Here is a 16,337-nt window from a genome sequence, read left to right on the forward strand (position 1 = left end):
TGAATTTTCCCTTTTTCAATCCATCATCACCTTCACCACCTTAGGACTACCCCCACCCACCCACCATCTCCATTCTCCACCTTTTCCTTCACTGAACCTTCCTCTTCCTTCCACCATCTTCATCCTCTTTTGTTCCACCATTTTATTGTCAATTTTTTCTTTCAATAATAAAAAATAAAAGAGATTCACCGAAATAAATTTCCTTCACCCCCAACAGCAAAAATAAGATAAAAGAACGAAAAAATGAAGAAAGATTTCAGCTTCAACTTAACAGATTTAAAACCCTTTTAAAAATGAAAACCATCTTCACCGGCATCATAAACAAACAATTTCAGAACCTTTTTTCAAAATAAAATATAGATCTTCAGTTTGAAGGTTTTCCTAATTGTTTTTCTCAAATATTGATTTCAGGTGGTGAAAATGGGGAGGGGGAAGAAAGGGGAAGGGGAGAAAGGAAAATGAAATGGGGGGAAGAACGGAGGGTGGAGTGGGAGAAAGAAGAAAGAGGTGGCAGATTTTTTTTTTCTTTTTTATTGTTGGTCTTTTTCTTTCCTTTTCTTATTTTAATAATTTTTAGTCTAAATTTTAATGTTTGCGCTCATTATACGCGTGAAATTCACGCACTTGTTCCAACTCAACCATCAAATTGCCACATAGGATTTGTCAATGGTCATAGGTGTTTAACGTAGAAGCAGTTTTCTGTTAGTTGATTGTATACGTAATGTCTGCTTTATTCAGGTTGTTAATGACTTGCTAAATCCAGCTGGACAGAATTTAAGAATCAGAGAGGACACTCAGGTTTTATTTCCATTAACATTCTTATGCATGTTCACGTAAACACTGCTGATAAACACCTAGTTTTCTTTATGATGCTGCATCAAATCATTAACTATATGACTTTCTTGTTGTTTTGTTAACTTCCATTCACTTGGCACTTTGCAGCTCTTGTTTTTTCTGCTGGTATCTCTTTAAATAAAAAGAAACTGCCACTTCTACATCTTGGAGGAAGTGCAGTTTATTTTAGCATGATCAATCTATTCTTGGCACCTTCTTGGTTCATTTAATAGAATTTTACTTAATCAAAAAGAAAAACAAGGTTCAGGGATCAACCTATTGGACACATATATCTACGCATGTAAAATGTTGTGAACCTGCAGTGGAGAACAATCATAAATTACATGCATGAGTAGTTGCCTCCTTAGGAATGCTACATTAATGGCATTGTCAGCAGTTTGTTCCAAATACTAGATTTACCTCAGCAACGACAACACCTCAAACTTTATTGAAAGAAGATGCTGGTTATTGTGCATTATTTCCGTTGCTTGGAGTTTGGACTAATCATTGCCTCATTGGTTAGTAGCATTTACCATTACAGGCCATGGAGCACGTGATAACTTGGGGGTTAAGTAGTTGCATGAACTACTTGGCTACTACGATAACTTGGAAATTGAGAAATCTTTGCGGAGCAAAGCTACTTTTGAACTACTATTGAGTAGATAGTAAAAGAGACCTTTTGAACTCTGCTAGAAATTCTCCTTTTTTTTTCTGTTGAAATAAACCACTTCAGTGGTTATTTGATAGATAATGCAAAAAAGTATGAATATGGGAACTTGTTCTATCCCTAAGCTAAGAAGGATTGAAACTGTTCAAACCTTGACAGAAGTGCAGGTACTAATCCTCTGGAATGTAAACAAAAGGTTTGTTCCTGCATCGGGGAACTCCTTTTATTTGCAATGTGAACCATAACTACTTTAACTACATGACTAACTTTACAAAGGTGTCTTCTAATTCTGGAAAGTATTTTGATAATTGAGGAATTCACTGTACTCCAACTTCGAAACTCGATGGATAATGGATCTGTGCTTTACCCTTCTCCACTAAGTATTCGCCTGGTAAGATTTGAGCTAGTGACATGCGCCACCCATACATCCGCCTTGTACTACCTTTTCCATTGTGAACAACTCGGCTAGCAATTTTTTTTTTTTTTTGGGGCTAGCAATTCTTATCAATCTAAAAGAACTCCTCTTAACCTTTCAATCTCTAAAAAGGCTCAGCTAATGAGAGCTTTTACCTGCTATGTTGGAGAGAGTCTGGGAATATAACAGATAAATTATCTCTATTCATGAATACATAATCCCCATCTAAAGTGACCCAAGTTTGGCTTGAAGGATTTTGCTGGCACATAATAAAAATTGTGCGAGCCCCCTTGAGATAATAAGCAGGACAACACTAAGTTCACATAAATAATATATCTGCTGCAATGTATACATACAACTACAGATCTGATAAAGAATGTATACCACCACGGATACTTCCTCATTTAGATTAAAAAATATTTCGGCATATCAAGTGGTAGCGTCTTTCTTGACATTTAATGACTTGTACAAATCTAGGTGTTCGTCGGTTGAGAACAGAAGCTCCAGTGAAGGGGGATTGTACTTATATAACCGATGTATATGTATAGAGTGACTAGCTGGATTGCTGTAGTTCACAACTTCATAATAATGTTGATTGGATATAAATTAATTTAGTATTGCGGGAATTTTGAAAAAAGCAGTACATCTGTGGTTCTATTGTGAGCTACAATCTAGGTTCCGTTTGCTGCTTATACCTTATTTAATGTCACTGTTATCTAACATCACTATTGTACTCGGTTAGTGCAGACATTAAGCAATATAATGGTTATAGCACCTCTAGGGTCATTCTACTTCTTCTGGGTTCTCCAGCCAGCTTTCTGTATCAAATGCTAATAAGCATCCTCCTGATGGGATGGTCAGGGTGCGACTTAATCTACAATAAGGGCCTTCTCCTACAAGCCAATCTCACACGCTTATTCATCCAAACTCCAGAGATTGGCATTTGTTGAGCTTCTAGCTGCTTTAAACAAAGCATTAAATGCTAATTTTTTCGATCTGCAGTGGTCTTCTTTTAATTAAAGTAATTTGCAGTGTTCCTGTTAGTTTGTAAAGTATTGGTTATGCTCGGTTTTTGTAAAGTATTTGCCTATGCTCATTTTTCTCCATCCTAAGCTATTTTAGTATGTTGAACTCTTTTATTTGATGTTAACCACTTTGAAATTATGTAGCACGCTGCCCTTCAACATCCTGATTTCTAAATAAGTGTTCTCATTTGCTGTTCTTCTTATTGATTTTAGGGGACCTTTGTGGAAGGAATCAAGGAAGAAGTTGTTTTGTCTCCTGCTCATGCTCTATCCCTTATTGCTGCTGGGGAAGGTATGAGCTTATGCTTTTTTTTTTTTTTTTTTTTTGATGTCAAGGGAAACCCGCAGCCGCTACCCTTTGGGTGCGCACAGGGTAAAACCCCCGCTCCTATTCAATAGCTTGCAAACCACATAGGGGAGGTAACCCGCACTAGGCAAGCCCGGTGCGACGAGCTCGACCCAGAAGGCAAACCCCTTGCTTTCGCTGAGTGACAAGGGGTTTCGAACTTGAGACCTCCAACATGGAAGTCCCAAGCCCAAACCACTGAGCTTATGCTTTTATAAGTCGGTATAACTATCTTCAACAAAGAAAATATAAATGGAAATGTTTCTGTTAGAGTTAGAATAGGAATAAGAATAGTATATAGATTCCTACTTGGATAAGGATTGTAATGTAGACTCTATAATGCAATAATGTAGGTATGAGTTCAATAATATTTCTCTTACCCTTGTCAGTATACCCATGGGTGGGATGTAAGTTTCCAATTCATCATTTTTTGGATGATGAATTTTTTTTGGTGTGAATACAAAGTTACCCTTGTCTCTCAAAAAAAAATATTTCTCTTATATTTCTTACATGGTATCAGAGCATTGGTGAGAAAATCGGGTGAAAGAAAATTAGGTCAAAATTACCACCATGCATCAAATTCCGGTAACTTTCTAGGGTTGTTTTGTGTCAACCCCGTATTCGTGAGTGTTGTGTGTAAACCAACACCACCACATGGTCCCTTACCTCTTGTGATCATAACCCACAAAATTCCACCAGCACAAAACCTTCCACACGCCATTAGAAGCAGCTTTCTCCAGTGAGATGTTGAGATCTACTACACGCGCTAGGCGCTGAGCTTATTTCGGCCACTTTTTCGGATAGTATCACTGTGCATTATTCCAGTAAAATCAGAAGTCACTGTGCAAATTCTGGTGACTATTAGAACTTATCTTTGTTTCTGTTGGTGTTTGCAAAATCCAACACCACCATAAGGTCCAGCAACCCCCGATGACCAAACTCCAACCACCGTCGCCGATCTAGGGTTCCAATGCCCGCGTCAGTACCACAGTCGGTGTGTGAGTTGTTGCCGCTAATTTTTTAGCGACTTGTTCAATATCGACTCACTCTTGATTCCGGGACTATCCATATTTTATACCTGATTTTGAGCACTTTTTGGCGACCACTAACACTATTTCCGCCATATTTGAGTTTTCTAATAGTGTTTAGTGTTTTCTCTCTATTTCAGATTCACTTTTTTTCAAGGGTTTACTCAAATATTTGGGTTGGATGACAGTGATACTCTCTTCAGTGACTAAAATAGCGTATGTCCACCATTTTCTATCTATGGTTGTCGTTCATCATTGGCCTCTTCATTAGTTGGACATTAAGAATGCTTTTCTCCACGGTGATCATGGGAAGAAGTCAAAATATAGCAACCACATATTATCAAAAAAAGTAATATAAAGTTAGCTTCAGGTAAAGAACCACTCAAACCACTCTTCGAGAATCGAGGCCATGATCATATCATTGGATATACAAACGTTGATTGGGCAGGATGACCTTCTAATAGACGTTCTACACCCGAATATATTGTTTTAGTAGGAGGTTATTTGGTCTCCAGGAAGAGTAAGAAATAGAGTGGTTGCTCGATCTAGTGTAGAAGTCAAATATCGAGCAATGGATGTCGCATCTTGTGAGTTAGTTTGGATTAAATAGTTGCCGAGAGAACTAAAATTTGGAGAAATTGACCCAATGGAACTTGTGTGTGATAACCAAGAGACCTTTCATATCGCATCAAAGCCGGTATTTCTTGAGAGGACTAAGCACATTGAGAGTGATTGTTACTTTGTTAGAGAAAAGATACCCTCGGGAGATATTGTTACAAAATTTGTGATGTCGATTGATCAACTTGCATATATCTTCACCAAGTCCCCCACTAGTCCTCGTGTTAGTTACATTTGTAACAAGTTCGGTACATATGACTTCTATGCAACAGTTTGAGGGGGAGTGTTAGAATTAGATTAGGAATAGGAATAGGAATATGAATAGAAATATTATATATAGAATCCTACTTGGATGAGGATTGTAATGTAGTGTCTATAAATAGGGCTCAGTGTAATAATGCAAATACATAATTCAATACTCCCTTTCTTTAAAAAAGAATGACCTGCTTTCCTTTTTCACCTGCTTAATATTGTGGTCTTAAACATGCCAAGTCAAACTAGACCATTCTTTTCGAAACGGAGGGAGTAATATCTCATCTACTTTTGTATCCGTGCAAAAGCACACAATTAACTGATGTTGATCAACAATTGTCCACATTTCACACTAAGATACCAAACCAGTTTTTTTCTCCATCGATGGGAAGTTCCTTCACTACAAGTTAAGAAACAGAATTTTGCTAAACATACCATGACAAAAGGAGCATATGTATATTAGTAATGTTTCCTAAATTGGATAATGCCAAGAGGAGCATATCAATTCCTTAAACTAGATACTCTAAACAAAATCAAGTGGTACAATCATTACAAACATCCCATTAACACATTCGAACCATATCAGCAATATGTTGGCTATTAGACGGCGACTTGCTCGTTGGATCCTTCTTATACATATGCTTCTTTCTACCTTTTCCCTTTTTAACAGCCACAAGTTAAATACATAATGGACACATTTCTAATAGCTAATAACAAAGTGGGACCCTCAAAACAGTCCACCACAACCAAAAACTTGGTGTACTGCCACACCCTCCATTAACAACCCAAAACAGCCACAATCAATCCCTCCCATGAGGCTTCCAATTTTAGAGACAACAATACATATAATACAGCTCAATCACAAAAAGAAAAACTTGAACTCACGGCATCTGATCACCGTCCCATGAGTTCGTGCAACAATTATGTCTACAATCGTTTCTTTCTTTTTATAAACAATAAGGGAGGGTGGGGGAATATTCTTGTCAAGTTTGCTGAATGACTGCTCTCAAATGGCAAGTTCTTTCATTAAATAGAAAGAATTTTGATTCTCATGCCTTAAAATCTGCTATTTACACTTATAAATATTTGTTCTTCCAAATTGTAATATCTTTGAAATATGCTTGCATTAATCCCTGATATCTCCTATATATGGAAAGCAATTGACTCCATAGCCACAAGTGGGGTCTGGGGAGGGTAGGTGTACTCATACTTACGGTGAGTTTAAGTTGGAAAAATATTTTTATTAATTGCACCTATTGATTTTTTTTATTAATTGCACCAAGGCGGTGCCAAATTTTACGACCTATATATAAAGGAACACTTACATCAAACATATAAAAATAACAATAAAGGCTGTTGATCCTCCTTGTCGTCTTCTCAATTCCTTTGTGAAGTACATTCTATTAGGAATTGTTCATCTCTTTTATGTACTTCGTTAGAGTTTACAGTTATGCATTACTCCCTCCATCAAGGGCTATACCCAGCTGATACAGAGTCCTGATATATACAAAGTTTGTACATGATAACTATAGGAGATAAAATAGGATAATGAAGTGATTGAGATAAACTCTTATTCTAGAAACTAAAAAACAACTAAAACAAGAATAAGCTAAAATGTAGGATGAATATTCAGTCGTTATTAGCTATATATCATTTAATTAAGGGTACACGAGGAATTTCTAAGTTGAATTGTTTCTAATTATGGAAAGTTGACATTATTTTTGGGACTGACAAAAAAGGAAAGGGTGCCACATAAATTAGGATAGAGGGAGTATGCTTTCAGTTTTTTGAAAATTGGTTTTCTGCTTGCAGAGCATCGGCATGTTGGTTCCACAAACTTCAATCTACTCAGTAGCAGAAGTCATACAATATTTACGCTGGTATTTTATATTTTCACTAATGAACTATAAATCTGTGATTCATTATGCTATTTGATATTTACTTGCATATACAGTTTCATTGAAACAATGTGTATTTTGTTATTTTAGCTAACTTTCTTTTAACAGACAATAGAAAGTAGCCCCTGCGGTGAATATAGTGAAGGAGGGGCAGTTACCTTGTCACAGCTGGTAAAAACTCTGCTCTAGACTTGTTAGACTTCAACATAATCACTTTGAACAAATCATACATTCCTTACATCTTGTTTGGATGGTTTTTACCTATTGTATTATGTTGTATTATTACTTCAAATACAATATATGTTTTGATTATTACTTCAATCTTTTTGTATCATATTGTTAAATTCGTTGTTTTGTAACAATCAAAGTGCCATTCTATGTAACAACTGATTTGGCGTATGTGTTGTTACCTTTTTTCTTGTTCTCATTTTGTCCGTACTTATTATTTAATAATTCTATTGTACCCTGCACCCATCTTTTTTTACAATAATCCTTCTCATGCCCAACTTTTTCTTTGTAATATTGTGAGTTTATTATTCATATTGCTAGTGTGTTATATTATGAAATGATAGAAACGATACGATCTGTCATCATTTTATGTATCAAAACAATATAATACGATACATCATGAAACAATGCGTAACAACCATCCAAACAAGATGTTACTGACTTAAACTAGTCCTCACTTCCTAACAACTAGGTTCAAGTTTTGTTATTTGTCTCAAAGAGTTCATCTTCGTTTTGATTGAGAACTTCTAACTCTTCATTTCCAACTTTTCTGTTTCTTGATAAAAAATATGCTTGCAGCACCTTATTGATTTGGCAGGTTCTGAGAGCTCAAAGGCTGAAACCACCGGTGTGCGCCGAAAGGAGGGATCTTACATCAACAAAAGCCTACTGACTCTTGGAACTGTAAGGACCCAAACAACTTTATTTTATCATCAGTGAAATAGTTTTTCTGGACTAATATCATCATTTTTGACATTTCAGTAATAAAGTAGCTTAGTTATTTAAGAGAAATTTATATACAAGAAAGTACCCGTTTTTATGATCAGTCATCAGGTATATTGACTTGACATTCTGTTAGAATAGAAATAGGAATATGAATAGTATATAAAATCTTACTTGGATAAGGATTGTAATATAGTGTCTATAAATAGGGCTTAGTATAATAATGTAGATACACAATTCAATAATATTTTTCTCTTATATTTTGTGACATGGCATCAAAGCCAAGTTGAGAAGCATTCGGGGAAGAGAAAGTAGTCACCGTGCGTCTTTCTAGTGACTCTTCAATTTTGATACGTGTAGTTCCACTTCTGATTAGTGTTGTGCGAAACCAACCCGACGAAGAGGTCCAATATCTCCCTACGACTAAACCCGAACCAACGCCACCACAAACTGACCTACCACGCTCCGCCCAAGAGGTCGTCACCTCCGGTGAGATTTAGAGCAGAAGCAGAATATCGAGCAATGACTATAGCAACTTATGAGCTAATTTGGCTTAAATAGTTGCTTAGGGCATCTCCAATCCTACACTCTATTTTACTCTCCAAATATAGAGTTCTCTATTTTTTCATACAACCAACTCCAACCCAATTCTCTATTTTACTCTCTAAAAAAGAATCTTTTTCTCTCTCCTCAATATTATATTATTATTTCTATTTCATTCTTATTTTCTTATTTCATAATATAAATCATTTATTTCTTTTCCTAATAATTACTTTATATAATTTTCATGCAATATAAAATTTAGAGAAGAAAATAAAATTTTAATGACAAATTTAGAAGCTATTAGTGATCCAATTGTTCGTGATTACCTGCAATAACGAATACTTGAAAAAAGAAATCGACAATCACAACCGCAATCACAACCGCAATCGCAACAATTCTCTGGATCATATCCTAATTTTTTCGAATAGTGCTAAATCTGGAAACGACCTACCAGATTACTAAATTATTATTGTGATAAATTAATTATTATGTTATGTATTGTATTGTTTTTTATCTTGTATTTAAATTATTATGTTATGTATTGTATTGTTATCTTGTATTTAAATTATCATATTATGTATTGTATTTTTAAATTAAATTTTTCATCTTATCATTTTAATTTTGTGTATTCTTTATAGTTAAAATTAATAATAAAATCAAATTATATTATTGACGAAAATTAGAAAAAATTAAAATACTATTAATTCGGGATGGAAGTAGTATATATTAAATAATATATTTTTTAAAATATTATATTACATTTAAAAAGAATTATGAATATTAGATATTTAATTAATGACATTATATGTAAAATAATATGCTAATTAGAAAGTAATAAAAATAATAATAAAATATTGGAAAAGTGAAATAGAGAGTGTGAATAGTAGTTCTCCAAATTTGGAGAACGATTGTTCACCTCTCTAAATATGAAGAATAGAGAGTGATATGGAGGTAGGTTGGAGTGCCCACTCTCTATTTTATTCTCCAATTATAGAGAATGAAGAGTAAAATTGAGGTGGGTTGGAGATGGTCTTAGAGAACTAAAATTTGGAGAAATCAGTCAGAACTCAGATGGAACATGTGTGTGATAACCAAGTACCCCTTCATATCACATCAAATCCGATATTTCATGAGAGGACTTAACACATTGAGCTTGACTATCAATGATAGTGAAAAGTTACTCTAAAGAGATATTGTTACACAATTTGTGAAGTCGAGTGATCAACTTGCAGATATCTTCACCAAGTCCCTCACCGGTCCTCATATAAGTTACATCTGTTACAAGCTCGGTACATATGACTTGTATTTTGTTTAAAGGGGAGTGTTAGAATAGGAATAGAAACATGAATAGTATGAAGAATCCTACTTGGATAAGGATTGTAATGTAGTATCAATAAATAGAGGTCAATGTAACAATGTAGATATACAATTCAATAATATTTTTCTCTTATATTACTCACAATTGTAATGTGCACAAAGGACAAAAGATTTTAAAAACCCGAAATTTTTGATGATTTATTTTTGAAGTACCAAACTATAGCATATCATTTTAAGTTTTTGATGAACAATGTCAAGTTAAAAGAGGTATGTCGTGTGTGTCAATTTTCAGCTGAATGCCTCTCAAAGTGAGAGAGTCTTTCCATTATATAGAGAAAATAAAGATTACACATCCCTAAAGATCCGCCATTCCTATCCCTAAAGATCAGCTATTCTATCTATACAAATCTGCCATTGAATCCCTCTAAATCTGCCTTGCTATCCCTCCAAATCAGCTATTCTATCACAATATTTATTCATATGATTCTACAACAAATGTATATGATCATGCTAATTTATATCACTATATAATTACATTAATATATACAATCATTTAGTTGTCTATCATGCTAACATCCCCCCTCAAATTGATGCTGGTGGATCAAGAAGCATCAATTTGCCTACTAGAATGATGGCGTTGCCGTGCCATGGATTTTGTAAACGCATCAGCTATTTGAAGATCATGGACACATGTGGAAGAGTAATGACTCCTTTATCTACAACTTCTCGTATATAATGACAATCCACTTCGATGTGTTTGGTCCTCTCATGAAAAACTGGGTTAGTAGCAATCTGAATAGCACTTGTATTGTCAGCGTGGAGAGGAGTAGGATGAGATTGGGGAAATCCAATCTCAGCAAGTAATCCACGAAGCCATACAACCTCGGAGCAAGCAGTAGACATGGATCGATATTCAGCCTCTGTTGAAGATTTTGACACACGATCTTGCTTTTTACTCTTCCAAGATATCAATGACTCTCCAAGAAACATGCACCAACCAGAGACTGAACGACGAGTATCAGGACATCCCGCCCAATCAGAATCACTAAAGGCATTAAGACGAATAGGAGAACTACTTGGAAAGAACAATCCACGAGTAGATGTTCCTAGAAGGTACCGAATGATGCGACGAACAACCACTAAGTGGAGATGACGGGGAGCTTGCATAAATTGACTAACTTGTTGAACTGCAAAAGAGATATCAGGCCGAGTAATAGTAAGGTAATTTAGACTCCCAACTAATTGTCGAAATATAGTTGGATCAGGAAGAAGATCGCCTTCCTCACAACGATACTTGACATTCATTTCCAGTGGAGTATCTACGGAGGAGGAAACTTGAAGACCAACCAAAGAAATCAGATCCTGAGTATATTTGTGTTGGTTTAGAAATACACCTGAAGCAACATTATGAACTTCCAAACCCAAAAAATAAGTAAGAGTACCAAGATCTTTCATATGAAAAGAATCTTTAAGTTGCTGTTGGAGGCAAGTGATTAGTGAAGAATCAGTTCCTGTGATAATAATGTCATCTACATACACCAAAAGAAGAACACAACCTATAGATGTTTTCCGAAGAAACAAAGATGAGTCATGTTTGCTCTGCTCAAAAGAAAATTGTAGCAAAGTAGACCGGAACTTATCAAACCAAGCTCTTGGAGCTTGTTTTAATCCATACAAAGACTGCTTCAACTTGCATACATCTGATGTAGGCGATGAGAACAAACCAGGTGGAGGTTTCATATAAATATCTTCTTTAAGATCACCATGGAGAAAAGCATTTTTGACATCCATTTGATAAAGAGATCAGTTTTGTGAAGCAGCAATGGCAATAATAGTTCGTACCGTAGTCATTTTGGCTACGGGTGCAAAAGTCTCCTCATAGTCCACCCCATACTCTTGTCTGTTACCAAGAACAACCAATCGAGCTTTGTACCGATCAAGAGTTCCATCAGAATGAAGTTTGATTGAATAAACCCACTTACATCCAATGGGGCGGACATTTGAAGGACATGAAACAATGTCCCATGTGTCATTTTCTTTAAGAGCCAAAAGTTCTTCCTCCATTGCTTTCTGCCAACATTCATGCTTGGAAGCTTGTGAGTAACAAGATGGAACAGATATGTTGGATAAAGTAGAGGAAAAGCCATACCAATTGGGAGTACGAGATACTCTTGTAGATCGCCGAGTAGGCTCAAGAGGACCAGATCTTGAAGAATTCTCAGATTCTAGTTGTGGTGCAGTTTCAGGCGGCGGATCAGTGTCGGGATAGGGTAAAGTTGGCCGACGTCGTTCATACACAAATCCAGGTTTGAACCTCTTAAAAGAAGATGATAAATCCTCAAAAGTAGGAAGAAGAGGAGAAACAGAAGATGAATCTACAATCGTAGGAAAGAAATACTGATTCTCAAAGAAAACAACATTTCTAGAAATACGAAATTTGTTAGAACATGGATCATAACAAATAAAACCTTTTTGTGAAGTACTATAACCCATAAAAACACATTTAGTAGATTGTACAGAAAGTTTATTGCGTTGCGAAGGAGGCAAATGCACAAAACAAACACAACCAAATGTATGAAAATCACTATAGTTAGGATTTTGGTGATAAAGACGAAAATATGGAGACTCAAGATTTAGCACTTTAGATGGCAATCTATTAATTAAATAGACAGCAGTAGACAAAGCTTCCACCCAATATTTAGATGGTACAGATGACTCAATCAATAAAGTACGAGTGACATCTAAAAGATGCCGATTTTTTCGTTCAGCAACTCCATTTTGTTGTGGTGTATATGGGCAAGAGTGTTGTGAGACAATCCCTTTGTCAAGCAAGAATTTTTTGAATTCATAAGACATATATTCTCCACCAGAATCAGATCTTAATAATTTGATGCATGTAGAAAATTGAGTCTCAATGTAAGCCAAAAATGTCTTGAACATGGAAAATACCTCAGCTTTGGATCGAAGAAAATACACCCATGTAAACCGACTATAATCATCTATGAATGTCACAAAGTATTTGAAATGAGCATGAGAAATAATTGGTGAAATGCCCCAAACATCACTATGAATGACATCAAAACACTTTGTAGCACGACTACCAAAATTAGGAAATGGAAGAGTTTTACTTTTGCCTAATTTACAAGTAGAACAATCAATGGAAGCAACTGAAAATTTATTTTTATTTCCCAATAAACCAGAATTTGATAAATGAGACAACACAACAGAATTTGGATGTCCTAGACGCTTATGCCAAACCTCAGTTTTACTAGCAGTAGAAGTACAAGCAAAAGATAGAACAGGAGGAATGGAAAAGTGTATAGGAAACAATCGTCCAACTTTAGGCCCCTTCGCGATTATCGTCCCCGACACCTGATCCTGCACAAGACAACCATTACGAGAAAAATTCACATCACAATTGTTATCTACCAATTGTCCAACTGAAATAAGACTAGTTGAGAGCTTTGGTGAAACAAAAACATTCTTGAAAGTTGGAGTAATGTCCCCAACCTTGGTAATGGGTAAATTACTACCATTGGCAATCTGTATTTGTGATGGACCTTGATACTTACGAACATTTTTTAGGATGCTCGTTGAGTTGGTCATATGATTGGAAGCGCCTGAATCAACAATCCAAAAATTAGATGTAACATCATTACCTTGTAATCCCAATGCTGAAAATGGTAATAACATCACCTAGCTTTGTTGCATCAGTAGGAGCAGGATCGCTTCCTTCTATATGGCCCCATAGTTCTTTGCTGGTGACAAATAACTGAAATTGAAACTCCCAAGAATAATAATTTTTTCCAGTGAAACGAACACTGAAGGATTCAAAGTGATGTGAATTCATGCTTTTGAATAGCTATAAAACTACAAAGACTCAAGAAAGCAACTAGAATGACCAAGAACCAAATTCCCAGGAGGTAGCCAAAAACCAAGATTTTCAAAAAAAATTAAAAGGAACCACAAATGACTCTATGAAACAAGACAGCCAAGAGAAGGCTCTGATACCATGTCAATTTTCAGCTGAATGCCTCTCAAAGTGAGAGAGTCTTTCCATTATATAGAGAAAATAAAGATTACACATCCCTAAAGATCCGCCATTCCTATCCCTAAAGATCAGCTATTCTATCTATACAAATCTGCCATTGAATCCCTCTAAATCTGCCTTGCTATCCCTCCAAATCAGCTATTCTATCACAATATTTATTCATATGATTCTACAACAAATGTATATGATCATGCTAATTTATATCACTATATAATTACATTAATATATACAATCATTTAGTTGTCTATCATGCTAACAGTGTGTATTGGTAATTGATGATGTTAGAAATAGAATAGGTATATACAATCCTACATATAATAGGAATATAAATAGGAATAGTAATAGGAATATGAATAGTATATAGTTTCCTACTTGATAAAAGATTGTATTGTAGTGTCTATAAATAGGGCCTCTCTGTAATAATGTAGACACAACAATTTAATAATATTCTTCTCCTATATTTCTCACTTGGTATTAGAGCTTCTACAGTCTTGGTAGAGAATCAAAGAGCTTCCGCTGTCGGCGGACAGCTATTACCCATATATGGCACTTGTCTGGCCAATGATTATGTCAGCAAAAGTTAGGTCACCGTGTATCTTTCATGTGACTATTTTTTCATAACTAATTTGTGTAGCACTGTGCCATCATTTTGGTGACTACTTTTTTTCATATTTAAATTCATAGCACCGTGCCATCTTTCCGGTGACTACTTTTTCATATTTAATTTGTGTAGCACTGTGCCATCTTTTTGGTGACTACTTTTTCATATCTGATTTGTGTAGCACTGTGTCATCATTCCGGTGACTACTTTCTCATATCTTATTTGTGTAGCATCATGCCATCCTTTCGGTGATTACTTTCTCATATCTGATTTGCGTAGCATCATTTTTTCTAGTGACTTCTTTCTTATTTGTGTAGAGCTGTGCCATCATTTCAACCCTACCCATATAAATTTTCTTTTTCAGTAGGGTTGTGTCGTTAATCCGATTCTACCTATATAATTCTCTTCTCAGTAGGGTCGTGATTCGTGCCCTCATTTTGACCCTACTCATATAATTTTTTCTCAGATTCTGACCACTTTCAGCCATCAAATCTAATACTTCGACGCATGAGCATGTTCCGACTAGTCTTTCAGTGACTTTCTTGTTTAATATCGATTCATCTAGTGATTCCAAGACGATCCATATATTTTATACCATAGATTTTGAGCACTTTCCGGCGACTACTGTACTGTGAGTAAGTCTATATGGAGCAATCACCTGGTTTTGTTGCTCAGGGGGGAGTCTAGTAGGTTTTGTATGTCGATTGCGCAATTCACTCTATGGTATGAAATAGTCGTCATGACTCATAGCGGGGTTTATCACTTTGTGTTTTATCAACATTTTGCATCAAATTCAGTATTTCATGAGAAGACTAAGAACATTAGGATTGACTAACAATTTTGTGAAGTCGAGTGATCAACTTGCAAGTATCTCCACCAAGCCCCTCACCGGTCCTCGTATTAATTACATCTGTAACAAGCTAGGTACATATGACTTGTATGCACCAGTTTGAGGGGGAGTGCTATAATTGGAATAGGTATATACAATCTTACTTAGAATAGGAATAAGATTAGGAACAAAATATAATTTCCTACTTGATAAAGGATTGTATTGAAGTGTCTATAAATAAGGTCTTTATGTAATAATGTAAATACAACAATTTAATAATATTCTTCTCCTATATTTCTCACAGATGACTTATGCAAGGGGTTTAGAAAATGTTGTGTGAGCATTGTATGATACATGAGTGCTTTGCAGATGCTTTTATTCTTAATTCTGACTAATGGAAAGTTTATTTAAAAGGTTTCATTTCGTCACAAAATACCCAGACAAGATGAGGCTTGTGATTAATAGAACAAAAAGAAGGAAGAAAGGAAAGAAGGTTCCTATCTTTGGTTTTCATTTATTTTGGGCTAATATTGACTTGTTTTCCTTGCAGGTTATTTCTAAGTTAACTGATGGGAAAGCTACTCATATACCATATAGAGATTCAAAATTGACCAGGCTTCTTCAATCCTCATTAAGTGGTCAAGGACGTGTATCTGTAAGTTCTTTTTTCTTTATGTGTTGATATTACCAGCATAGTGGTTTCTGATGAAACCATGGCTATCATACAAATGATCCTTATCAAACAGATGTTTAAATTATAGGGAATACCTTACCAATATGTTTTTTTCTTCATCTCTAATAGCTAATATGCACTGTGACTCCTTCGTCAAGCAATTCTGAAGAGACACATAACACATTAAAGTTTGCTCACCGTGCTAAACACATCGAGATTCAAGCAGCACAAAACAAGGTCAGACAAGTCAAGATACATGTCGTCTCTTTTATTGTGGATTGTCAGTAAT

At 35.4% G+C, this 16,337-nt stretch overlaps 1 protein-coding gene across 2 annotated transcripts in view; it reads left to right on the forward strand.

The window, feature by feature from the left end:
• LOC125836849 (kinesin-like protein KIN-7K, chloroplastic) overlaps nucleotides 1-16,337 on the forward strand; it is a 54,814-nt gene that overhangs the window by 13,089 nt on the left and 25,388 nt on the right. For both annotated transcript variants that reach the window (XM_049516009.1, XM_049516010.1), the window contains exons 8-14: nucleotides 739-798; nucleotides 3,155-3,233; nucleotides 6,998-7,065; nucleotides 7,192-7,254; nucleotides 7,891-7,995; nucleotides 15,926-16,030; nucleotides 16,178-16,285. In XM_049516009.1, the coding sequence (XP_049371966.1) occupies nucleotides 739-798; nucleotides 3,155-3,233; nucleotides 6,998-7,065; nucleotides 7,192-7,254; nucleotides 7,891-7,995; nucleotides 15,926-16,030; nucleotides 16,178-16,285 (588 nt within the window). The remainder of the gene's footprint in view (nucleotides 1-738; nucleotides 799-3,154; nucleotides 3,234-6,997; nucleotides 7,066-7,191; nucleotides 7,255-7,890; nucleotides 7,996-15,925; nucleotides 16,031-16,177; nucleotides 16,286-16,337) is intronic.

Source organism: Solanum verrucosum, unplaced genomic scaffold, assembly GCF_900185275.1.
Source record: "Solanum verrucosum unplaced genomic scaffold, falcon-dt-bn FXZP01000141.1, whole genome shotgun sequence".
Lineage (NCBI taxonomy): Eukaryota > Viridiplantae > Streptophyta > Magnoliopsida > Solanales > Solanaceae > Solanum > Solanum verrucosum.